This window comes from Caretta caretta, chromosome 7, assembly GCF_965140235.1.
Source record: "Caretta caretta isolate rCarCar2 chromosome 7, rCarCar1.hap1, whole genome shotgun sequence".
In the NCBI taxonomy this organism is placed as follows: Eukaryota; Metazoa; Chordata; order Testudines; family Cheloniidae; genus Caretta; species Caretta caretta.
In genome coordinates, this window is record NC_134212.1 from 65,871,486 (window position 1) to 65,897,599 (window position 26,114).

Consider the following 26,114-nt stretch of genomic DNA (forward strand, 5'->3'; position numbering starts at 1 on the left):
CGACGGAACAGGGTTGGTTGTGTAGACGCACTGCTTATAAAATGACCTAAAGCGGCTAAATTTGACTTAACCTTGTAGTGTAGACCAGGGCTAAGATGCCTGAATTACTTTAAATAAATGAAGGAGAAAGAGGCCAGGTCATCATCAGTAATTTGCTCCCAAATTCATTTGAACGTAACAACCAATGCATCAGCAAGCAGACCTAAAATTTCTACTTTTCCTTTGTTCCTTTTTCCTCTTGTCAGGATAAGCAACTAATAGATTTAATTTAGTGAAGACCATTAAAGCATGCTTAGAACAGAGCAGAACAGAGAAAAGTTTTTGTTAAATGTTTTATTATGTATATTTACAAAAAATTGAAGCAGTCACTTGCTCCAATACAAGGCCCACCAAAATTACATCTTTAGAAAAATCTTTATACATAGCAACACAGTACAGTACTAAAAGAATCTTCCATGCTACACTCAAGTATTTATCTGTAGCAAGGAGAAGTTTATTATCCCTCAATTTGTGTCTTAATCACATCCTTAAAATAATACCCCTCCCCCCCAAATAATTTGATATAGATCTACTGGTCTGCAAGAGGGCCATCCAACTGAAGTATGTAAGTTTACTCTGCAGGTTGCATTTTGCTACTGCTTCCCAAAAATATTTAAGAGTGGCTTGTAATGAGTTTAGTACCAATTTCCACAGTAGTGATTTGTAGGCCTCCAAATCTGTCCTCTTTTTACCTTGCCGGAACCTACATACGATATGTCTCAGTAGCTCACTCAAAAACCACAGATTCATATTTTAGGGTAGCAATATATAACATTTCATCTAGGTCTTCTCTTTTTTTAATACATCCTCCTCCAAATACAGAAATCACTGCTTCATCTCAGACTCTACAGACAAAAGGGCTTATCTTCTCTTAACACAGCATTGTATCTTTCTATTGGCCATGAAATGTAATAAAAATCCAAGTGCACATGCACCCCGTCCCAGAGACCAAGTCACATTTGGATGCACCCAGGCACGCAGCAGGTTAGACATTGAGCTGGCTTCAGTTCATGATTGTACAATCTTAACCTTAGAAGTTAAGGAGACTGCTCTGAAGGCTATCCTGTTCCTTTCCATTCTGACCCAAGTTATGAAGCTATTTGAAGCAAATTTGCTGTGCTTGCTTCCAGGCAATATTGCTTACCAAACAAACAAAAACCAAACGCAAAAAACAGTTCTTAAAAGTTAATTTTTCCCTGCGTATCACCGGTGTACATTCAGGAATATTGTATTTATATTGAACGGTTTTCGTGTATTTTCAGACTGAAGATTACTCCAATGAGTTAAAGGGAGAGTAAGGCATTGTTCTAACAATAAACAATAATATTTAAATATTAAACAATAATATTTCAGTTTTCATTATCAAACATGAAAGATGACTTTTCTACTTCACTCATTAAAAAAAAAAGTTCAAAGAACCTTGGCTGACTTATGAGACTTTTACAAAAATAAGGCTGCCACACGCTTACAATTTCAGCACTATAACACTTGCTATACCATGAAAAAAGTTAGCTGTGTACCATCCTTGTACACAAAAGCCTTCTCTCAAACTTTAATGCCAGCTTTGCTTCACATTTTGTAACCTCCATTAAATCTCACTGGAACAGAATCTTTAGGAGGAGAGTACAGCACCAAATAATAATACAGTAGAAGGAGAGTTATGGAAATGATAATACAAAAGGCACAGTTTTGCGCAGAAATCTGACAGCATTGTTTTCTATTAACAATGGCAATATTCAGTCACTGACATTACACAAGCAAAATATAAGTGAGTTGGTCTTCTGGTATATGCCTCCCAAAGTCTGGTCCTCTTATACTTTTACTAATACGTATCTGTGCGTTTGGGTGAGGAACAAGGTGGTGTGAATTGGGCATTCAATGCAACCTTGGAGTGCTCATTCCTCATCTTTAGGAACTGCAGATGTGACTTCTGCAGCTCCCATTAAAAGGCCATTTCCACATACACCCTGCCCATATTCAGAGATCAGTGTGTTGAACAAATCTTTGTCAAATCTGAACAGAGTAAATAGCTCAGTCGTACTGATAAAAGCAAACTAAAACCTTAGACAGCACTGCGAGAACATTCAAGGTACAATAGCCTGCCACACTGCAAGAATCCAAATGGTTATTCATATACTACAAAGCATCAGATTTCTAAGATGCACACTGTATAACTTATCTTCTAGATCTAGTACTACAACCTCACACACAGTGCATGTGTTTTATACACCCCTCTCTCATGTTCAGCTGCCCCCACTTTCGAAAGTTTAGTTAGTGTAAACCCAGAGAAGTTATTCAGTTTCTATTCATTTTTCTGACTACTCAGTGGTGTTACCAGGATTTTGCTTACAGGAAGTCTTCATGTCTACAGACCAGCAGACCATGGATATACAGCAATAATCACCCGCTCTTTGGGGGGCAAAAAATCCCTGATAAAAGTAGTACCTTCTACTATCCTGCACTGCAATCAACATCTACTGACAAACCATCACATGCTACTTGACTTTTCTTTAGCCTTGTCATGAGAACACCTGAAACAAGGTTACATCTCTTGTCAAGCTCCGTAATGCAGCGATAAACCTTAAGGGAAAGAGACTGCAGAGATGATTTTCAGGCAAAAAGGCAGTATATTTCTGCCACTATTTAATAATGTCTTACTTCAGCATTTTGCCAATCTCAATTAGTAGGTTCAGCACAAAGGACATATTGTCTCCTTGAGCAAAAAGCTCTTTTCTTGTAAATGGCTTACACTGCTTTTTCATGTTGCATGGACCAACACATCTTGTAAAACCTAATAGCAATTATATTTCTTTTGTAAAGAAATTATTAGATTGAAAGCTTGCCTTCCTCTGGTACTGAAAGCTTGCCTTCCTCTGGTATCCTAATGTTTTAACATCTAATTCTTAGCTGTAACCGCCTTATATGCGTCTTTTGTAGTCATTTAACCAGTTCTACTAGTGACCCTCTAGTGGTAGCAGTCCAAAAACTTCCAGTTCTAAAGGCACCAATGTCACTGCACCTGTGCTTTGTATTCAAAACACCTCAACTCCCAACACCAAGAAATTGAGTGTATCTGTCAGAAAATAGATGTTTTTATTTGAGATGACATAGGAAATAGAAAGTCAATTCCTACTACACCGCATCCACCAAGCTTTGGGAGTATTTATTTTAAGTAATGTAACAATTCCTCCAGTTGTCTTCCAGCCAGTGTGTTGCATCTTTTCATATTTGTAGCATGGAAAATCCTTGCATATTAGCAACTAAGCATAGTCAACCGACATTCATTTTAGACCAATTTTTACTTCAATGTATAGACGAGTATCTCCTTTAAAAGTCTGTATCAGCAACTAGTGAACAACTGCCCAACTCCTGTGACAATATTTCACTTACCAAGTCACAGCTCACACTTATTTTGAGATGAGTGTAGTAAAAACACTAATCTTTATACCATTGGTGCCCCTAGCTCCTATGTGATAAGTGGAATATGAAATTCGTTATCAAATATAAGGGGCCTCCTAGGAGGGGTCGACTCCTTGTCTGCTTTGTGCAGCAGTTTGAAGAGTCCTGTTCCAATGTTCATCGGAATTCCCATGATGATACACTCAGAAACACCTAGAAGAGAAAAAAAACAGGGTTAAGTGACTAAAAGGTTTCCAAAATTACTTGTTCTGCTGATTCCCCTCTGTAGACGTCCCCACAGCAAAACCTTGTTCGAACCTTACATATAAACCCAAACATGTCAAAAGCTCTCTCCACCAGACACAGTTAAGCAAGATACTCATCACAACCAATGCATTTTTTTCCCCCTTGCTAAACACGTTTGCCAACCATCAGCAGTGAAGGAGCTTCAGTTATAAAATGGATTTATAGCTTTCTGTCTGACACTGGAATTTACAGTGGACAAAGCACTGCCTATTGTTAGGTATGAACCAAACTCTGCTGGGAATATATCCTGCATGTTGACTCGTCACAGCGGCAAGGCTTTTGTGCAGTCTGGTAAAGTTCTCTTTGGCTGACAGATTTTCAAATGAAATGAAGTCTGGAGTTTCTCAACACTTTAGATGTTTTGATTATTTTTTTTGCATTTTGATGACTCAGAAGTGCATGTGTTGAAAGTTATCAATCTTGCCATGATTTAGCCCTCAAGTGAGCCCCAGTGCCTTTGATGTGTCAGTTAATATATGGTTTGGAAGTCCATGCAATGCATGCAATAGATGTGTACATGCAAAAGGTTATTTCCTACCTTTTCAGCAATGTGCTGTATTACTGTGTTTTAGATATGTACCCCTAGAACACTGCTCTTCAATTACTATATGTTCAAAGATTTCAGCTACTACACATGAAAATAAAAAGTGTTTTGTCTCTACTTGGATTGTTGGCTCCTTGGAGCAGGGACTGTATTTTTGTTCTGAGTTTCTACAGCCTAACACTATGGGATCCTGGCTTATGACTGGAGACCCAACACACTACAATAATTCAAGTAAGTAATAATGAAGAGCAATAACATGTGCCCTTCGAACCAAAATGACGATGTATCTATATTTCCTACTCTTATGGACATGTGATTGTGCACAGCCTGCCTGTAAGAAAAACTGACAATACTACCTCTTTACATTTGGAAATAAGACAATTCTATGTTTGTCCATCCCATTTCCTTATTTGAACTAAACTGTTACATGAAGAGGGTAGCGTGAAAAGGACCTTAGTACAGTCTTGACTGAGGGAGAGGGCAACCAACTCAGTCACAGAGGGGACTTGGAGCAAACATTTCCTTTTCCATATCATTCAGGACGGAGCAAGTTCATCTTAAGACCTTTCCTTTAACCACAATCAAAGCAAAGACAAACAAACATTAATAAAAGTCAATCACAAGGGAGGCACAGATGGCTAGAAAGAGACACAGATCTTAAAATATGGACGACCCATGCCAAGCTTTCCAAACGATCTCTATCTATTCACAAGCATTTCTATCCACAAAGCAATGGATTCAGCTCTATATTTTCAACACATCCCAAATGAAGCCTCTGTTATATTAGTATTTTTATATTTCAGTAGCACCCAGAAACCCCAATGAAGGATAACAGCTCCACTATGCTAGGCTCTGAACTAACATGTAGTCAAGATAACTAGAGTTGTAATGAAATCCGCCTGCCTCCCCAACTCCTCAGCTTAACTGAGTAGATAACTGTCCATTAAAAAAAATTTTTTTGTTTTAAATGTGAACTAAAATTGGATGGGGAAAACAAACGGGAATAAACAGATTTCTAATCATGTACAGAGTATGCATGAGAATTTAAAATGTAGGGATGAAAAGGATATACAATCAAATGACAAAACTCAAATATTTAACTACCAAGATACAGTTGATCTAGAAAACTGCATCAGCTTTTTTACATTTTAGTTTTAGTCAGTTTGTGCCTTTCATCTGTTCAGTGGAATAAGAGAAAGCTGCAACTGATATTAGTTCAGTAATTTATAAGCCTAGAAATATGCATGTACATTTTGAAGGTGAACTAAAAAGCTTTTATCAGTTTGAACAACAGCTCTCGCTAGAATTTTATATCTTGTTTATCCCCATGGCCTAAGAGTTCAAGCCCCTTGGCCTTCTGGGTTTTCTTGTTGCAGTTGATAAAACCCATCATAATTATTCATTATTCTAAGTACCACAGATATGTTCAGCACTTTAAAGTACAAACAAAAAGCGAGCCTAAAAACAAAACAGGGAACTATTTCCCTTAATCTGCTTTAGTTCTTAGTAATCGTGAACAAAACTTGTAGAGTGAATACAAAAAACACTGCTCTTGATAGGTAATTAAGGAGAGGGACTAATTTCCTGCTATTTCATTTAGTTAAGGGGAAAAAATCCCAAGGGACAAATTTAATCCCCAGCAACACAGGCAGGGCTCCAACTGATTAACACCTTTGGATGGGAACTGGATGTGGTCCCCAGGGTAGTGTCTGTCAGACTTCTGGGAACAAGTTGTTTTATCCAGCCCCATTTCTGAAGTATCTAGCATATGACCTAGATTCATTTTAGTATTTTCGGAGGCACACTGAAAGCTTTGGCAGGCAGGCAGGCAGGCAGGCAGGCAACACACACACACACACACTTTAAGGGTGTGTAGCAGATAAGCGAATATTGCATGCTTCAGTCTAACCGACAATACCTACCACACACAGAATCCTTCTGCCCAAAGTAGGCAGCATCAAACAGATGGTCTGCAGTCTTTTCAAAAGAAGCCAGCATTAACACACTTTCCTTCATTTTTGCCAGCCCAAACCTAGTAATGCCCAGGACTTCACCCTACATCAATGCAGAAACATAAAAAGACAGTAATGGTTCCAGGGGTTCAGTTAAATTTACTGAAGAATCAAAGTAAGTGGATACGACAAAATATATAGTTTATTTTAACAGTATTGAACAAAAGTCTACAGTCTGAAGTGAAGCCTCTGTTCTGCTGCTTCATGCTTAAGTCTTTTGAAGGTTAAAGCTTTGGTAGTAATGAAAGTTTAAATAAAACCAAAAAACATTTATTCACAGGCTGTAGGATCAGCTATAAATCGCTTGAAACTTTATGTTGTCAATGAAACTGGAAAAGATGTGAATCAAAAAAGGCATATGGATGACAGAAAAATGTTCAACTATTAATCAACCACTTCAAAACAAAACAAACCCCATCTTTGTGGAGGCTATTAGAAGGCTGCTATAAAGAACTTAGCAGAGACTGTCAATTATTGTTGGCCGATAAATCTGACTCCAAGTGTAAAATGACTGGATAATGCAAATCCTCAATTTTAGTCACTTTAGAAAAATCCACCTGAGGGTAAACATATTAGATCTAATCCTGTTTCTAACTCATGTTGCTACAACACACCTTGATGTAATGGAGCTAGTACAGTTCTGATACATGGGACAGAAGGGTAAGGGAAAGAAGTGGATGTTGGAAACCTGACAAGCTTACCAACACTGTAGTCTGTGCCCCTTCTCCAATGAAGTGGAAAGTGGGGCTGTGAGCTTGCTGCAGACAAAATTTTGGAAAGGTGCCACAATCAGCACAGAAGCTATTGCAGTCCCAAAGGTGCAACAGTAACTGCCCTGCAGCTTCGGGAAACAAGGAAAAGCTACAATTCCTTAGCTGCTTTCCCTAAGGGCAAAGTTCCCCTGCGTTAAACTCCTGTCCTCTAGCTTGACACATGGGAAAGGATTTGCTCCATTATGTACATTAACAGAAATACAGCTCGGTTATAGTCAATATACATTATCATGGAGGTGAATAGCTATTTTCCTTCCCTGAGGAGTACTGACATTGCATCAAAATAGCAAGTGCTAGAACCCTAGTCCATTATGTAATCTGCTTCCATTTGCAAGGACTCTACCCTGCCCTTTGCTATGAAGCACAGCTGCTGTGCTTTCAAATATATGAACAGATATACACAGCGGTGTACATGCTTGGGTGCCCACACGAACCCTAGGCTCTTTATTGTAAAGTGCCAATGAGTTGATCTCCAGGGTGAAATAAAGACACCCACAACCTCTAAATGAAGCTCTTCAAACATGCTGTTCTCCAATTATGGATTAAGTCACCATTTAAATTTTAGGTATCAACTCAGTCATGGGGCTTAATTAGTGTGATTAGCAGTTACTTCAGTATATAGCCTATTAATACTCCTCAGCTGAAAGCTCTTCTATTGACTCTATAAAGTTAGTTTGGGTAAAGAGACCAAAAAGAACGCAGCACAAACCTTGTATGTCATCAGATCTGATAGCAGCATAACATGCCTCCTGTCAATGCTCATACCATGGTTTACCATAGTGTACTGAATCTCATTGATAATGGTTGTTCGAGCAGCTTCAATCCCTAGTGTTTTCTCTACCTAGGAGAGAGATCACGGATAAAATGAAGAGGTGAAGTGCTTGGACCGCTGAAACATTTCTTTGCTTGCACATGGGACCGAAGATTTTCTTAGTGATCTAACTAGAAAAATCTGAAGTGATTTTCCTGGGATGCACATTCTACCAACCCACCACTTTTTTTTTTTTTTTTAAAGATCCTGAATTAATAAAAACATTTGCTCATTAAAAGTAATTGCAGTTGGCAGCTGAATTAGCCTTTTATGATAATACACACACTGACAGGTTACTTGTGAAAGTAGAAGTGATTAGTTGTAAATTGCATTAAGTGTCTGTAAATGAGCATAAGTAGGAATCAAGATGCAGCCAGAAGTAGTGATAACACACACTTGAGCATTACCTCATAAGTGTTGTTAGAAGTGGTTTTAGTTCCTTTGACTCCATGGGTGGCCATGACAGCTCGTAGGTTATCTCCTTCCACCAGAAGTTTGTATTTCTCCTTGCCACTCTGCTCATCAATGTGAATGACAGCTCGAGATACCTCTGGGATACCTTGCACTACAATCTTTTCAAAATAAGAAATTGTATAAACTCAACTTGTCCTGTCCATGCAGCTTTAAATAGACAACGTGAGAACACTTACATCTAAGGCTTTAAATCAAGTCCTCAAAGCTATCTAAAAACTCCACTTTCATACAGTGGTCTGAACATTCAAAAATAAATATTAGTGTCTGATTTCTATTATGTGTTGAATGCTCCAGAGAGACATGTAAGAAGGGCATTCACCACATTACTGTTTTATAACTAGTCTTCTCTGCCCCCACATCTAGGGGGTCCAGAAAATCAGACGTACCACAGATCTCTGCCTCTTCCTCTATATGACACTCAGCATGCACCCTGTCAGTTACAGGTTTTTGTTTGCAATTACATTTAAACCTAAACTAGACTTGATCCTCACACATAAGCTTGGCAATGCATTTGACAGATTTTATTATGGGCTCCTTTCAAAACCTGCCCTATTTTTAAGTGGTAGGAAATTTGGTACTCAAATAGCACTTTCCAGCTTCTAAATGTCTTATGATCAAACATACTTTGTAAGAATGTTGTAAGAAAAATATTACAATCTCCATTTTATATAGGGGGAGAGAGACAGGAAATGTTAAGCATTGCTGGCATTAAAACCGAGGAGTTCTGGACTCAGAAAGCTAGACCATATTGACACTCAATACAATCTAGAACACAAGTATTTCCCTCATACAAATTGAAGCAGTTACCAATTGCAAAAGGAAGAGATTTACTTACCTTTGGTAGCTCTTCTTTCAGGGATTGCAAGACATAATACATTGAACTCTTACTATTCTCACGAGGGGTCACACAAACAACTGCCTCTCCATGAACGGCAACATCCCCAGGCTTCACTCTTAGCTTAGAAGTGCAGATAGAATATCGCACAGTCTCTGCATTCACCTGTGGCAAAATGATTCCTTGAATATTAAAATATGTCCTTTAACTATTTTAAATCTTTCAGCCATGCAGAAATTAGATTTCTGCTCCACTAATCAATCAGGATACTATCACAGCTGCATGGGGCTAACAAACGGAATGCTTGCAGATTATCACAAAATGGCTCTCAGAGTGACATGTGCCCCTGTGCAGATGGTCCACACAGGCTCAGATGCTACTTCAGTCTCACTGAAGTGTTGTATAAGGGTGAACTTTTATTGAATAGGACACAGAACTAAACTATTTGCCGTGTTACTGCAGTTGTGTCGGTCCCAGGATATTAGACACACAAGGTGGGTGAATAATGAAGATATTACTGTGATGCTGGTAAACCACCTGCCAGCTCTGGCCAAGGCTGTAGGCATTAGCTAAGAACTGACAAACTCATAGCTGGAAACCAAACCAGCTCACCTGTATGTTAGTTTTGTTCAAAACAGGTCTTAGTCTTACCAGAATATATTTAGTGTTTAGACTCTAATGCATGCAGCAACTTGCAAGCATTTCATAGTCTCACTTGTAATGTCTGTACCCCATGCTGTAAAGAAATATGTACATATTGCTTTATAACTTTGAAAATGTTTGCTCTGAACTTGTGAACCCACGCACGGGAATCATCTCCCACACACAGTAAGGAGGCCTATCAAGATTAAACGGGCCATTAAGAATCATCATAGTACAAAGGATTGGTCAATGGCTCTATGGCCTTGGAAATGCTATGTACAAGGGGGTTCGTCTCATGGACTGGAAGGCCAAATGTAAGAGATAAAACATGGTCACATGAAAATTTGTCATCTCTTTGCTGTTTTAACCACAGGGGCAGAAACATTATACAGAGGCAGAGATCCCCAGGGTCCACCCTGAAAGACATTTTGAAATGACAGATTATCACATCTGTATCATCTTTAGGAATCATGTTTAGGAACTCATTTGTGTAGGTTTGCTTGCTTTAACTTGTAAACAACTTTTATTTCTTTTTCTAGTTAATAAACCTTTAGATAGTTTGTTACAGGACTGGCTACGTATGCTGTCTTTTGTGTAAGATCTGGGGTAAGTGACTGGTCTCTTGCAGTTGGAAGCAACCTGAACAGTGTGTGATTTTTGGTGTACGTGACCATTTAATCACTAAGTCCAGCTTGTAAAATCTAATTATAGAGCATACCACCAGTTTGGGTTGTCCGCCCTGTTTTCGATCGTCTGCCCTGAGATAGACTCTCACAGACAGCATGACAACTACCTCACGCACCTTGTCTCACAAAATTAAACTTGCATTCTGAAGGCCACATAGCACAACAGCCATTCACCTCAGAAGATTTGTTCCTAGCGAAAAGCTCAAGAGAAAATAATTTTAGCAATGGTCTACTTACAAGATGACCATAAATCTGTGAAACTTAGTTGGTCTATTGAATAAATCCTGAAGTTAAATAGGTCAGGAAACCTCAACACTGCTTGCCTGTGCTATTCCCAGCTCTAGGCAATGTTCTGAAATGTCAACTTTGAGTACTAAATGGAGTTGTAAACCTTATATGGACGTCCTGTGGATGGCACTTTCCATTTGCTCTTTAACTACCTTGTTTCATTGACATCTCTGAAAAGGGCAACAATTGGTGTGGAGGAAGGGACCACTGCTTGTTCTGGGTTTTCCAAGTAGTACAGTCAGCAAGATCTGAAAAACTCACCTCTAGTCTCAGCAGTCTAATCCGCTCCAGAGAGAGTTTGACCAGTATAAAGCAATCATCAGGAAGAAACACTTCTTCAATGTACTCGGAAATCTGTAAGTTACAGATCAATATGGAATAGTTAGAATCTCCCTCAGAATGGTTACTGTCCACTACAAAGAGTCTGCAATAATACAGACTAGAGTTTTTAAATTTAATCTAGTACCAACAGTGAAGATTTTCCTACCTCTCCTAATAGGGTTTTCTCAATTCTTCCCTTAACCAGACGGGCAAAATCAGAATCATCATCCTTGTCCAAGTGTGCTGTGATAATAGGTGTGCTACGCAGAATAAGACACAGCTATAAAATTTACTAGCTAGATTATAAAATAGCAGCTTTCTGTACATCCTAGCTTCTGTGGACTGTCTCAACTACCATTCACTACAGGGACAAATAGGACAGGCTGTAAAAGACTGCTGCTTGCTAGGAAATAATAGTACCCCAAAATTGACAATCTCTAAGAAAATTATTCTTTAAATAACTCAAGCTTGAAGGAATAAGACAGTTATTGAAATTCAAACTCCAACGTACACATACTCCAAGAGGTTATAGTAAGTTTTTATGGCTTAGTTTACTGTAGCAGTGCTTAAATATGGCTCCAGTTGCACATCAGAAATATTCAAGTGCTTTAACTACTGCTTGAGCTAGACTCATCTGATGTAGACTATCTCTTGACAGTCTGTAGTCTAAGTGAATGTTTCAAAGGAAATGAACACCTAACCTTGTGTTTTGGCCACTAGAAAAGTCATTATTTGGATGGAATGACATATGTGATTTTCTGCCAATTAAGATATAAATTTGATGAGTAACCTAGTTCATCTTGTTTGGATATCTGACAGTGTAAGTCTCTCATATTCCTGTAAGACAGATCCTACTTTGGGCTGCAGGTTAATCACTTCTCACTAAAGGAGAGAAATAAAAAAAAGGTTTCAGTACCTGATTGCTTTGGAGGCATTAATAATTTCTTTGATTCTAGGAACACCCAGAGTGATGTTCATTGAGGCAACACCAGCAAAGTGGAAGGTTTTTAGAGTCATCTGTGTGCCAGGCTCACCAATACTCTGAGCACACAGAGCTCCTACTGCAGAGCCAGGCTCCATCTGTGCCCTAAGAAGAAAGCCAGGGGTTAAAAAAAACCAAACAAACTTCTGATCAAAAACACGTATAAAACAAATTGCTCATTAAGACACTAAATCTAGGCTGAGCAAAGTTAAGCATTATTCCAGGAGTGCTAATAAGAGTTTTTAAACTGTATTTTCTTTGCCAGTACTGGGGCTGGCAGGAAAAGAGACAAACACCAATCTCATGCAATCTGAACGACTGCCAGGGGCATAGAGAAATTCCTCTGCCCCAGGTGTAAAACATTCCACAACTGGTCAGGTCAACTAAAAAAGTTCATCTTCTTCTGAAGTATTAGGTACTGGTCATTGCTCAGAATTTGTCATCAGATGGACTATTGTGAAGCAACACACTGGCAATTCTCATATTCCAAATACAAATTCTCCATACTGGATTTCAGTACATTATAGCAGCTCTTTTTTTGGCTTTTCAAGAGAAAAAGTTCTGTATCATGGGTCACCTTAGAGAAGTCTAATTTTTGAGAGACGGAGAGCCTCTAATGAGAATAAAATCAGATCATGTTATTGCTTTATTATAGCATCAATACATCAGCTAATCAAACAGATAACAGCAACAGCACAGGAAGTGAAGTATCCCACCATATGCAACATGAAGCTACAAAGAAGAAGAGAGGTTCTGATCAGAAGTTACATTTTAAACTGCAGTTTTGTCAGGACATTGGAATTAACACTTCTATTTTTGCAAAGAGTGAAATGGGATCAGCACTCCAGGAACACATCTTCCCCTAACACCAAAGTCAAGGGAGAATGCCACCTGCTAAATCAGCAGTGCAACCTTCAGCATAACCCTGGGTTTTCCTTGGAGAACATCCTTTCCAATACAAACCAGGCCTTACAGACGTTAGCCTGTGAGATCTGATGCAATCAACAACTAGGTTGTATGGCAGCAAACAACAGTTATTTAAATTAGGGCTGGTCTACACTCAAAACTTACACTGGTATAGCTACGTCTCTCTCTGACAGAGAGAGTACCTCAGTCTTGGTAGGAGTTCTTGGTGGTGCCACTCCTGCTCAAACTACAATGTAACTAAGCAAAGAAATGTTTCACAGCAAGTAAGTCCCTTCCAAAAATCACAAGGAGAAGATTACTACATCAAAACCTTAATTAAAACCAGAATTTACCAGTGTATCTCGAACACCATCCAAGGCTATACAAACATGTTAACACCAAAAAGGAAGCTGTGGAACAGGTAACAGGTAATATGCTTTGCACTGAAAAATATTACCCATGTGAGTGTAAGCAAAGAAAACCAACAAGTCAGTTAATTTACAGCAGACTTGTTAATTATCTTCAACATAAATCTAGTGCTTTTAGAACAGTGGTTTTCAACTGGGGGTCCACAGACTATATCTAAGATTTCCAAAGAGGTCTGCACCTCCATTTGAAATTTTTTAGGGATCAGCAAATGAAAAAAGGTTGAAAACCACTGTTCTAGAAGCATTAAGCGACAGCAGCAATAAGCTTAGCAAATAACCAATGCAGTGAGTGCACGTAGGAGACCAGAGGATAGCTATCACCCTCATTTATATCCCAATGAACCAATCCCAAGGCATTATGAACCTTTTCTGTATATATGAATCAACTCACAATGAATAACAGAGAGAGAAGAGCCTCCAGACTATCAGCGTTTTCTTACAGCACAGAAGCGGTCTCCCAGAAATGAGGGTCAGACTGTGGACCAATGTTGTGCGAAACTAAAGATAATGATTGTCTACAGTCTGTTTATAGATCAAGAGTAACAGTCAAGGTTGTAATGGCCTTCAAATTGACCTAACTTGAACAGTATCCCAACACTAAGGCCATGTCCACACTAATGCTTTTGTCAGTATAACTTATGTTGCTCAGAGGTTTGGAAAAAACCCCCACACCCCAGAGCGACATAAGTCACACCAACAGAAGCGACAGAAAGCACTATTGTAGCAACAATTACATTCTCAGATTTAAGTCAATGAGTTACAAGCCCTACCCCTAGTTTGTATAATAAATGGTGAACACTAGATTGATATAAGCCAATTAGAAGAAAACAAGACCTGAAACTTGTACCTCATGTATTTGTCCCTACAGGTCTCTAGAAACTTCTCTAGCTGCGTTGGGGTAATTCGATCCAATTGGTACAAGACACGTGGCTGAAGAGACAATGAGACAGAAATGTTAGATACCCAATGGGCTATGAAGCTTTACTGTAAGTGCATTTGTTGTTACCCCTCTGAAGGCAGTTACCTCTGTTGTGCCATTGTCATTAATGCCATACTTGTCCCTGGTTTTTTTGATCTTTTCAGAAACGCTTTTGATGAACTTTTTAATCTCCTGAAATTAAAAAAATAAATGTAATTATGCAATATCTGAGTCTCATACTCCAGCCTTACTATGGTAAATGCTATTCGGTTACAGATCTGGAAGAACTTTTTTACAATACTAAATCAGAAATGCACACTATGAGAAGGAAGACAGCAAAACCTAAACACACAGTATGTGGGTACCACAAACCAAATTCACCCTTGGCGTAACTGAAAAAAACCCAACCACAGTACATCAGGAATTTGTACCAATACATATAAAGTATCCTTCCTCAGCATTCTCCTAGAAACTGACAAAAATAGTTTTGACTTTGCTGACCTAAGATTTTCCACTTTGGAGGATCCCTCTGCTTCCCACTTACCCTCTTTTTCCTGCTCCCCAGCTGTTGCGTTTTAGTTATGCAATGCCAATATTAGTGACAGGCTCGCCTGGTTATATTTTAAAAGTTAATGGTTCCTGCAGAGTTAAGTCCTCCATTTGCACACAGACAGGATCAGCATAAGCAGCAACAAAGAAACCTTCTCCAAACTCTGCTACTATGTCAATGTACCTCAACAGTGACTTGGGAGAACTATTTCTACAGCAGAGGACAATTCAGTTTTCAGAGTCCATTCAAATCCATGGCCTCTTTGCTGAGGCAGCCAATTGTTGTGGTGACTGTGTGATGTGGACACTTATCCACTAGGTATAGCACTAATCCCACCAACTCTCTGAGGTGATCAAAATCTGCAGAGCCATCCAATGTCCTCAGTAACTGGGCATTTAAAAGTTACTCCATCCACTACATAAATATCAGGATAAATAAATTCCTAGCCATTTCATAACCACAGCACTCACCATTAATAAAACACTGTCAACAGAGTATATTTGTCACTGCAGACTCTGCAGGTTGAATCCTAGATGTGGATGTTTTGCTCAACATTCAAGACATTTTTAGTTTAACAACAGTCCACTACTGTAAATCAGAATTTGCAGACAAGGTCAAAACGGAAGACTTAGATAATAAAAGTATGCCACAGGAATTGGTGCTTCAGTTTATCCCCATTTACAAGATTACAAATGTAATAAGTTATTTCTGCCTAGTTTCACCTTGCAATATACTTTTCTCCCTTTAATCAGGTTCACTGAAAAGTATTCTTTTCACTTTTACAGATTCTTCCACCAGACCATCTCAAACCTCAAGCATATGTTACTCCTTCACAGCTAAGTATTAAATAACCACATGATAAGTAAGCATCATCTCCCTACTACAGATGAGCAAATGGAAAGGGAGGTTAAATGATTTGGTAAGGTTACACAGGAAACAGTACTTCCAACCCTAAGGTACCAAAAATCATGAGATGGTTTTTAACTATACAACTTTGTGAACTTTTTGAGCCACATTTCAATTGCTACTCTAACCAGGAGGGCTAGAAATTTACTTATTAAAAAATGAAAGCCTAGATTTTTACCTAAGCACATGCCTCCCAGAGCTGGGCTATTTGAAAATAAATCAAGCATTCTAAGACTTGCAATGAAATGGCAAGAGTTAGCAACAGTGAGAGTCTTTGACAGAGACAGGATTAGAACCCAGACAAGCAAACTCATTTACTGACAATCCGTTTGCTTTAACTGTTCCTGAATACCTAAACAGCTTTCAAAACAGGAATTGGAATGCTTCTGTATACAGGCATCTGAGCTGCAAATCCTAGGTGATTCAACTGGAGAATTAGTCTGAACTCAACAAGATGAAATTCAGTATGAGAAGTGCAAAGTACTTCACTTAGGAAGGAAAAAAAAAATCAAATGCACAACCACAAAATTGATGAATGAATAACTGATTTGGAGGTAATAATACCGTAAAGGATCTGGCTGCTGCAATGGATCATCAACTGAATACCAACAATGTGATGCAGTTGTGAAAAATGCTAATATCACTCTGGGGTGTATTAACAGGAACATTGTATGTCAGACATGGGAGGTAACTATTCTACTCTATTCATCACTGGGGAGGCCTCAGTTGGATACTATGTCCAGTTTTAGGTGCCACACTTTAGGACAGACATGGACAAACTGGAGAGAGAGTCCAAAGGAGAGCAACAAAAATGATAAAAGGCTTAGAAAACCCGACCTTTGAGGAAAGGTTAAAAGAACGAGGCATATGTAGTTTTGAGAAAAAACAACCGGGGGGGGGGGGGTAGGAGAGGAAGAAGAGAAGGGGGAGGAAGAGAACCTGATAACAGTCTTCAAAAATGTTAAGTATCATTATAAAGAGGACTGTGATGAACTGTTCCCCACGTCTACTGAAGGTAGGAGAAGTAGTTATGGGCATAATCAGCAGCAAGAACAATTAGGTTAGATACTAGGAAAAACGTTCTAACTAGAAGGCTAATCATGCACTGGAATAGGCTTCCGAGGGAGACTGTAAAATCCCCATCACTGGAAGTTTTTAACATGTTGGACAAATCTGACAAGAATGGTCTAGGTTTACTTGGTCTAGCCTCAGTGCAGGAAGCTAGACTTGGTGACCTCTTGAGGTCCCTTCCATACCTACATTTCTAACATTCTCAATTAAAAGCTAGTTTTAACTATCATAACAAAGAAATGATGGTACAGAATGCAAAGTGAAGCATTGGAGAGAGATTTATTCTTTTCAAGGGTCTTCCACATGCATGAGAAGGGAAAATGACAACCAAAGTTCCCAAGACCTTTCCAAGTGTCAATGGGAAATGATGCTAAGTTACTTCCAATTGCCATATACTAGTACTTCTGAAACAAGCTGGAGTTTCAAGCTATTAGACTGAGTTAATAACCTTAGTGGTTAAGATGACTGATATGAGAGAGGAGAGAAAAAAGCGGTGTGCCGAAATAAAACCTTAGGTGACTAATTCTTGGAATTTAGTTAGCAGGAACCTTCTCATCGCATCTGAGCTTTGTTTTCATCCAAAAATTAAAAAAGATGCAGTGGATTAAGGCAGGAGAAATCTTAAATTATAATTTGCCAGACAGTAGTATATTGTCCCATTTGTTACTGTAAGATCTTGCACAAGTATCTTAAGTTAAATAGCACTAACATTAATGCTCATACAGTGCACACGCATGCTATAATTACCTCATTATACTTTTCATAACCTGTCTCAGTTAATGCCTTCAAGAATGAATGGGGGGGGTGGAAGGTAAAAGGAAGGAAGAAAAAGTAACAATGTTTGCAATTTACTGGTCAGAAAGAAATCTTTCAAAAAAGTTAATGCTAAGATGATGTAGCTATATCTATACATCTTAGTTTGACTTCTGAAAGGAGCATTAAAATTTAGCGCAGTTATAAAATAAAGAAAATTAACTTTGAACTTTATGATGCTATCAGATCAGAATTTATTTCTGGGAGCTGTGAAGAAACTGTTTACCAGCCCATGAAGTTAAGATTTGTATACATTTCTATTTGTATCCACAGTAGTCTACTGACTCAGCACTGGCATTTGGATAGCAAGTCATGTATATAAAGAACTGTTTACAAATCTTGTCACCTTCTGCTCTGGAGCATAGTGATCCATCATAAATAGCAAAGAGCCACTAGAGCCAGTCACTGAAATTCATAGTCTCATCACTGATAACCCAGAGGCCATTTCAAGTTTATCAGTCCAGGTTAATTCTTCATTTTCTTAGGACTCATCGATATTGCCCTGCAGTTTGGTCTAAGGGGGTGTGAACAGCAGCACGCACCAAAGTGCTGTGCTGTCACTCCCCTTTGCGAATGTCGCAGGCGTGAACTAAAAGGTCTCTCTTCAGGATTATGTTAATATGAACTAAGAACCTTTTAGTTCATACCTGCAGCATCCACATGGGGGGAGTGACAATGCAGTACTTCGGTGTGCACTGCTATATACACCCGAATAGTCCAAACTGCAGGGAAGTGTAGACATTAGCATTTGTCACCGAAGGATAAAACTCAAATTAGGAGACAGTGTATATCTACTCATCTCTCTCAATATTTAAGTTACCTAGTACTTTCGTAAAACTTGTACATTATATATTGTGAAATCCTATTGCAAGCAGTCACACCATTTTTTTAGGAGTGTGGATAAGCCTCAGGAAACAGGCCCCAATATAGCAAAGCATGTACTTGAAGTGCTTTGTTGGATTGGGAACCATAAGAAAAGGAGTGTTTACGAAGGAAGCAGGGAAAATGATAAAAGATAGTTACACAAAAGATGGATAAAAGGGAAGAGCTCTTGATATTAGTACTTTCACAGTTATATGTCAAATATCACATTATTCCTTAACACTCCTCAGAGATAGCGAATTACTAGAACTATTTTGCAGATGGTTGCTCTAGACCTCATTTTTACTAAGAGATTTGATGAAGGTGTCTCAGCAGGCCTATGGTTGGCCCCTGCTCAAACCAGTAGACTTTCTTTCCTTTATAAAGTGATTGTAGCAAACACAGATTTACACAAGACAACAAAGGAAGAAATTAATTATCCACACTGAAGTGCTAGTATCACCCCACTGTGAACGCAATAATCAGAAATATCTTAAAGACAGTAGTACAGTAGGTGTTGCTGCTCGTAGCGGATAAAACTTTCCTTTGGAAAAGCTCTGCATCAGTTTTTAAATAAAAGCTCTCTCAATGTGTTTAGTATCCTTGATTTATGAGGGAAGTGATATTTCATAATTATTAAGATTAAAAAGTTACCTGTAGGAAACTGTCTTGACAGCAAAGGAATTCAACTTTCTTCATGATGGACTCAGCAGTTAACACCAATTCATTTTTACTAAGAGCTGGTTCACTTTGACATGGATATACCGCCTTAAGCAACAACATAAAGAGTTATACTTCTACATATATAGAGATCACAGGGCCATGACATTAAACACTTTAGAGATTAGTTCTGTGTTCCACATGGACAACAGAGTCCCTTAACACTTCACTGAATAGTGTCCCAAATATATGTACTTGGAAAATCAATCCATATGTTTTTGATTATACAAATCAAATCATCAGAGCCAGTCACTTAAGTCCAAATTGCCACTTCCACAGAAAACCTTTAGTCTTAGGCAAGATAACATATGAACATTCTGAAAAGAGATGTTCAGCATGTTTAGCATTCAAGTGTTTCACAATACCATGCTAGGCTTAGAGACAGCAAACCAGGCTCTCTTCCTGAGCTGAGAAATCCAGCAGAAGAATAATTTTCAAAACATTACTGTGTGAAATAAGGGCCCAGTCAATCATCCAATTAAATCAACAGTAGTCCAACCACTGACTTCAATGGGCTCTGGATCAGGCACGAACATCTTAAAAAACCCCAAATGATCAACTAGTCACTCAATTTCAAATAAATCCTTACATTAGAATGATGCTCCATGTTGTATCATGACACTTTTCTTCATGTCCCAAATAGTATTTCATGCCTCTGACAACTAGAGAGCCTAAATGTATTTCAAAACAGATGATTTCAGAAAAATCTTACCCTGATGTTGTCCAGGACTCGCTTGAATTCCAAAGGTTCATCTTTCCCTTCCATCGCAGCAGGATCTAAGCCATCTCCCCCATAAATGAACTGTATAATGTCACCAGTAGAACTTCTGACAGTGAGATCATATTGAGAGCAAAGATCTTCAAGAGATTTCACCAGCCGTCTCTGAAACAAAGGAGGGGAAAGTAAAGACAACTGGTTTTTAGGAATATCCATGCATTTGAGTTACAAAAACCTATGGAATGTGGACTGAGAAAACAGAACTTTTTAATTCATACACCATCCATAAGATTTCATTTTATATTCCTCTGAGAGGACCAAAAAAAAAAAAAAAAAAAAAAAAAAAATCAACCTCAGCAGCAATAAAAAATTCAAAGCAACATGAAGGTCTGCAAGCTTTCCTTCCTGCACCTCATATCATTTAATTTTGGCGCGCGCACACACACACACACACACACACAAATTTACCACCATTGGAACCTGATACAGCCCAATTTATCTGGATTTTAAAAATACAAACATATTTTCAAGGAAATGCCTTTTCAATCATGTGGTTTCTCTAACCAGCTTTGCTTCCTGGTATTTTTTTTAAAAAAAGCAAGAACACAGGAGACACATTACCACGTATACTGTCTTGTAGGGAGGAGAAGAAAAGAGCAGAGACAGTTAAAAATATCACCACTGAACATCAGCCTCTGAAGCTGACCTTTTAAAAAATATATAGTTTTCTAAATTTATGAGTTAGCTTTCAAGGTGTGTGGGGCACATGTTCAACCCACATAGCTGCGATTAGGCAGGACTGGACAAACAGGTCTCAACGGAACATGTGTTTACTTCAATTTAGAAATAGTAACAAGGTCCTTGAAAACACAAATCGGCATTTTAAGCAAACAGCAGCAGACTAGGGACCGAGTGGCTAGGCAGCAGTTCTGCAGAAAAGGACCTAAGGGTTACAGTGGACGAGAAGCTGGATATGAGTTAACAGTGTGCTCTTGCTGCCAAGAAGGCTAATGGCATTTTGGGCTGTGTAAGTAGGAGCATTGCCAGCAGATCGAGGGACGTGATCGTTCCCCTCTATTCGACATTGGTGAAGCGTCATCTGGAGTACTGTGTCCAGTTTTGGGCCTCACACCACAAGGAGGATGTGGACAAATTGGAAAGAGTCCAGCGGAAGGCAACAAAAATGATTAGGGGGCTGGAGCACAGGACTTATGAGGAGAGGCTGAGGGAACTGGGTTTATTTAGTCTGCAGAAGAGAAGGAGGGGGATTTGATAGCTGCTTTCAATTACCTGGAAGGGGGTTCCAAAGAGGATGGCTCTAGACTGTTCTCAGTGGTAGCAGATGACAGAACAAGGAGTAATGGTCTCAGGTTGCAGTGGGGGAGGTTTAGGTTGGATATTAGAAATAACTTTTTCACTAGGAGGGTGGTGAAGCACTGGAATGGGTTACCTAGGGAGGTGGTGGAATCTCCTTTCTTAGAGGTTTTTAAGGTCAGGCTTGACAAAGCCCTGGCTGGGATGATTTAGTTGGGGACTGGTCCTGCTTTGAGCAGGGGGTTGGACTGGAAGGGACCTCAGGAGGTCATCTAACCCTGATATTCTATGATTCTAAGTTTAGAAAGCGTTTTATCTTTATTTCTCTTGTAACCATTTCTAACTTTAATGCCTTACATTTGTACTGACTTAAAAATCTCTTTTTGTAGTTTTACAATCAAGTGTTGTCTTGAAACTGAACTGTGTGGGTAATTCCATTTATGGTAGCAAACTATTGTATACTAAGCCCCTGGAGGGGCAATGGACCTAATGTAGCTTGACTGTCCAGGAGAGGGCTGGACAGTGCAGAACATGCTTAATCTGGGACTGGAAGTGTGTTGGGGGTCACACCGCAAGTAGTTACCAAGGCTGCTGGAAGCCAGAGTGTGGCTGGTTTGCTGCCAGGCTTCCGGGGTCAGAGTTGCTGGACTTGGGCTATGGCAAGACACAGACATTCAGAGGGTAACCTGCATGCTGTTTGTGAGTGGCCTAGGTGGGAGCTACAGCAGCAAAGCATTGTGAGGCACCCAAGGTTAGAGGGCCAGTGGTGACACAGCCCCTCACTGGTCTGGACTGCACCCCAGAATGTTAAAACGTCTACATGGGGTCAGAGATTGCACCCAAATATATTAAATAAAGCCTCTACATAAGAACATCAATACGATATTAAGTATTTAAGTATGTGAATTTCAAGAGCACTCACATTGGGCCTGCCCTCTGATTAAAATCAACGGGAAAATTCCTGTTTACCTAAATAGAGCAAAAAGTTAGGCCAGCCTTAAGCTACTTTTGAATAAGATCACACCACCTTAAAATAAGTTTTCATTCTTGAAGGGGCAAAATTCTGCTTGCCTTACTTGAGTAGTCCCACTGAAGACCCTGAGATTGCTCACACAAGTAGGGCAAGCAGGTTTGCCCCAGGACAGTCCATGCTTACATATGGGTAATGGAGACAACGTCCCTTTTGTTTTGATGGTTCAAACCAAGTGTTTAAAGTTTCACCGGTATCGTCTTTGTTTTTTATTGGAATGAAGGCTAAGTGACCAAAGCATCATCACAGGCGTGTGATTAAAAGACACTGTCAGCCGGATCCACTCAGATGTTCCATGCCCTCAGACCTTCATTAACTTCAAGAGAAATTGAAGGCACTTGCCACATTGCAGGAGGTGCTCAGCAAATCGGGACACTTATGAACAAGGATTGGTCACTGTACTCAGAAGATACAAAGACAGTTACACTCCTGTGTCACTTAATGAAAGCCCACTTTAGAAGATGAATGATTATACTTTTCAACATCCAGCACTAGATCGATGAGGTCTAACAGCATCTCACATTAAACGATATGACTGACAACCATAACCCTCTTGCAACAGCAAGATTGTTATACATCTTTATACTCCTGTTGAGCATTACCTGCATATATCCAGTTTCGGCTGTTTTTACAGCTGTATCCACTAGACCTTCCCGACCAGCCATTGTATGGAAGAAGAACTCAGTTGGAGTCAAGCCAGAATAGAAGCTATTGGCAACAAAACCTTTTGCAGCTGGAAGCTAGAGGGAAGGGAAAAAATTCTAAAGATATACTACACATTCTGTAAGTCTGCAATAGAAAAACATTTACATACAGAAAAACATTCAGTCTATGCACACTCTCCTGAGTTGCAACCTGGTTGGAGAACAATGAATACTCATTTCTGAGTGGGGAGGAGGAAGAATGACAGAGACATTACTTCTACTGGAATCTTCCAAACCTGGGCCTATGGAACATGGAGTATGGTACATGGCTGGAGCTTCTAAGTTCTTTTGAATAGCTTGTTTTGGCCATTGATGAGTGTCTGCTCAATAGACTTTAAACAAACTGCTCAAAGCCAATTTACAAGTTTATTAAGCCAACTGAGTAACTAGAGGATTGACTGAAACCTTCTCTATACTATTCCTAATCCCGTCACTAGCATCCAACTGAAAAGTCATTCCCATGTTCGGTGAAGCAGAACAGTGGATGGAGAGGGTAAAAGGCACTGACCCTTAAAGCAGGCTACTTTGTACCATCATTTAACTAGTAACAGACAAGATGGACAAGGTTGGGGAATTAAAGTTAGGACATTTTCTCTTGGTAAAGTTCATGGAATTTATATCATCGTGTGTATTTCTCCCATAAACAAAAATTACCTGGAGCATTTTCTTAATAAAAAGGGAAGTGCAGGTTCAGGCTACTGAACAGCAGTAAGCAACTTTCTCCATTAGTTCAGAAATTGCAGCGGAGTCCTGGCAGGTAGTGATTGAGAATTACCACTAGACAGGTCTTCAGTGACCTGAATGACATGATCTGGTGAGCTTAGGGCGGTGTTTGAAGGTGGCTATATTGACACTTTTTTTACTAGGAAATGAATACCATTTTTTAACAGATAGGACTGTATTAACATGGAGACAGTTCTAGTCTTTTGACCCTGGAAACTTGTCCCTGCACAACAGAATTGAGAAACATTGATATGAAGTTAGCAATACTATTTGTCATGCTGTATCTGTTCTATAGAGAATTTCAGACTCCAGAGTGACCCAGCAGATATATTTTACAAGCACTAAAATTCTTGAAATCCATCATAAAAACAAAACCAGCAGCACAGCACCCATGAGACACCTTAGTGCAGTGAATGAGTATTCAAAAGAAAGGAAAAAAGGCAAAGATTAAGAAAATCTTATTGTTTGTAAGCAATATAAGAACTATGAATGTATCCTCAGTGTTATCTTAATGCTATTTCAACAAATATTAATTTAACATATTAAAGTATTGTTTAAATAAAGGAAGGGACTATTTGGCAGAAAAGGGCAACCAGAAGTTAAAAGTTTAGCGGTTAAGGTTCAGGCTAATGAAGATTCCTAAAAACAAATGAAGGCAAAGAGAATCAGCTCCTTGTCCCTACTTCCCCATTCAAAATGTTGTACTTGAACTTTATGGTGTTACCCTGATCCTTAGATCCATTAGTGAAGGACCTAGTAGTGACTCATCTGAACTTATTCCCAGTTCATGGATTGATTTCATTAAATCCTGTTGAGTGCAAGGCTACTGACCTTACAGTGCTTCTCGAAGTGAGGCAGAGACCTATTTTCAAATCCATCAGGCACGCGTGACCCACTGATAGCCTGCTGTCCTACACAGGCAATCATCTGGGATATGTTAATGAAGGAACCTGGAGAAACAGGAGACATTAAAATTAGTAATCCTCTGTGAAGGATGCTTGTTCAAACTGGAGATGAATGGTGCACCACTTACTAAGTCATAAAAAAATTAGTCAATTAATTAAACTCTTCAGTTATTTCTCCTATTCAGTCAAACTTACATTCACAGGCTGGAGATACCAATCAAAATTAAGTAAATAATCCCTGCAAGGAACTCCCCCTCTGTCAATCAATCAGTCTAGTTTTCTGTGGATCATGGATCTTTGTGACATTCTTATTTGATTATAGACCTTAAGTTAACTTGTTTGGTATTTTTATTATATTATCTACAGCACATAATCCATGTCTGTTAATGCCATTTGTTATTATTTCATTGCTCAATATGTCTTTTGCTGTTGACAGATGCAATATCAACTGCTTTAAAAACCCATCTTGAATTTAGAATCTTTAGTTTCTCAACAGACATAGCATCATTTGATTAACTCCTTCTGAAAACAAGCAGAACAACATACACTTGCTATAGCTTTCACTTCAGGATCCCAAAGTGTTTTACAAATATTAAAAAAAACTTCACCTCTGTGAAGTATTACCCCTATCCAGTACAGATGGAGAAATGTAAGCAGAGAGTGCAATTGACTTGCCCAAGGTCACACAGGAAATTAATGGCAAAGATCAGACAACCTCCAAACAAAAAAAGAAAAACAATTATTCAATTGATCTTGTAGAAGTAGAGACCAGGAACACAGAACATGACATGGAATGACTTGATAATGGAAGTGGAAAGTCTTCCCAATTATTACTTTTTCTGACATACTTATATTTTTGCTGGGTTATTTGACCTTGGGGTAATTAACATGTCTTTATTTGTGTATTTCTACAAGATTCCCCAGGACACCTGGAGTGCTGGATGGATGCTCTTATTGCAGAGCAATAAACATCTAAATAAATAAAACAAAGTGTGATTATTTACAAGTCAATTTAAAAAGAAGCTAGCTTTACCCTCTCAAAAGGAATTGATAGCCATGATACATGCTATAAATCCAATGCTTACACAACGGCATGTTTTACACAAAACAGACTACATAATGATTAGCACAAAGGCAGAACAAGTAATTAAGAGCAAATGATGTAGGCAGCAACTTCACACAATTCCAAAACTTGACTAATCTTACCTTTAGAACCACAGAGAGCCATGATAAGTGGACTGTTACTCTTATCGAGTTCTCTGAGACAGGCACTGCCAGCATGGTCTCTGATCACAGAGAGTTCTTTAAGGATTAAGGCCTAGAACCAGAGAGTTTAGATATTTAGCATTAGTAACAGATAATATGCACACAGCAATATACTAAGGCTAGCCACCAAAAACCTTCAGTAATATGAAGTCTAAAATAGCATCAGGA

At 38.9% G+C, this 26,114-nt stretch overlaps 1 protein-coding gene across 2 annotated transcripts in view; it reads right to left on the minus strand.

Annotated features, from left to right (window-relative positions):
• Nucleotides 1-318: 318 nt before the first annotated feature.
• POLR3A (RNA polymerase III subunit A) overlaps nt 319-26,114 on the minus strand; it is a 53,037-nt gene continuing 27,241 nt past the window's right edge. For both annotated transcript variants that reach the window (XM_048857561.2, XM_048857562.2), the window contains 15 exons: nt 25,887-25,998; nt 24,607-24,725; nt 22,951-23,088; nt 19,999-20,169; nt 19,221-19,334; nt 14,471-14,557; nt 14,294-14,376; nt 12,047-12,217; nt 11,297-11,390; nt 11,071-11,163; nt 9,194-9,358; nt 8,292-8,456; nt 7,783-7,914; nt 6,211-6,343; nt 319-3,651 (listed from right to left, as the gene is read on the minus strand). In XM_048857561.2, the coding sequence (XP_048713518.1) occupies nt 3,506-3,651; nt 6,211-6,343; nt 7,783-7,914; nt 8,292-8,456; nt 9,194-9,358; nt 11,071-11,163; nt 11,297-11,390; nt 12,047-12,217; nt 14,294-14,376; nt 14,471-14,557; nt 19,221-19,334; nt 19,999-20,169; nt 22,951-23,088; nt 24,607-24,725; nt 25,887-25,998 (1,923 nt within the window). In that variant the 3' untranslated portion in view covers nt 319-3,505. The remainder of the gene's footprint in view (nt 3,652-6,210; nt 6,344-7,782; nt 7,915-8,291; nt 8,457-9,193; nt 9,359-11,070; nt 11,164-11,296; nt 11,391-12,046; nt 12,218-14,293; nt 14,377-14,470; nt 14,558-19,220; nt 19,335-19,998; nt 20,170-22,950; nt 23,089-24,606; nt 24,726-25,886; nt 25,999-26,114) is intronic.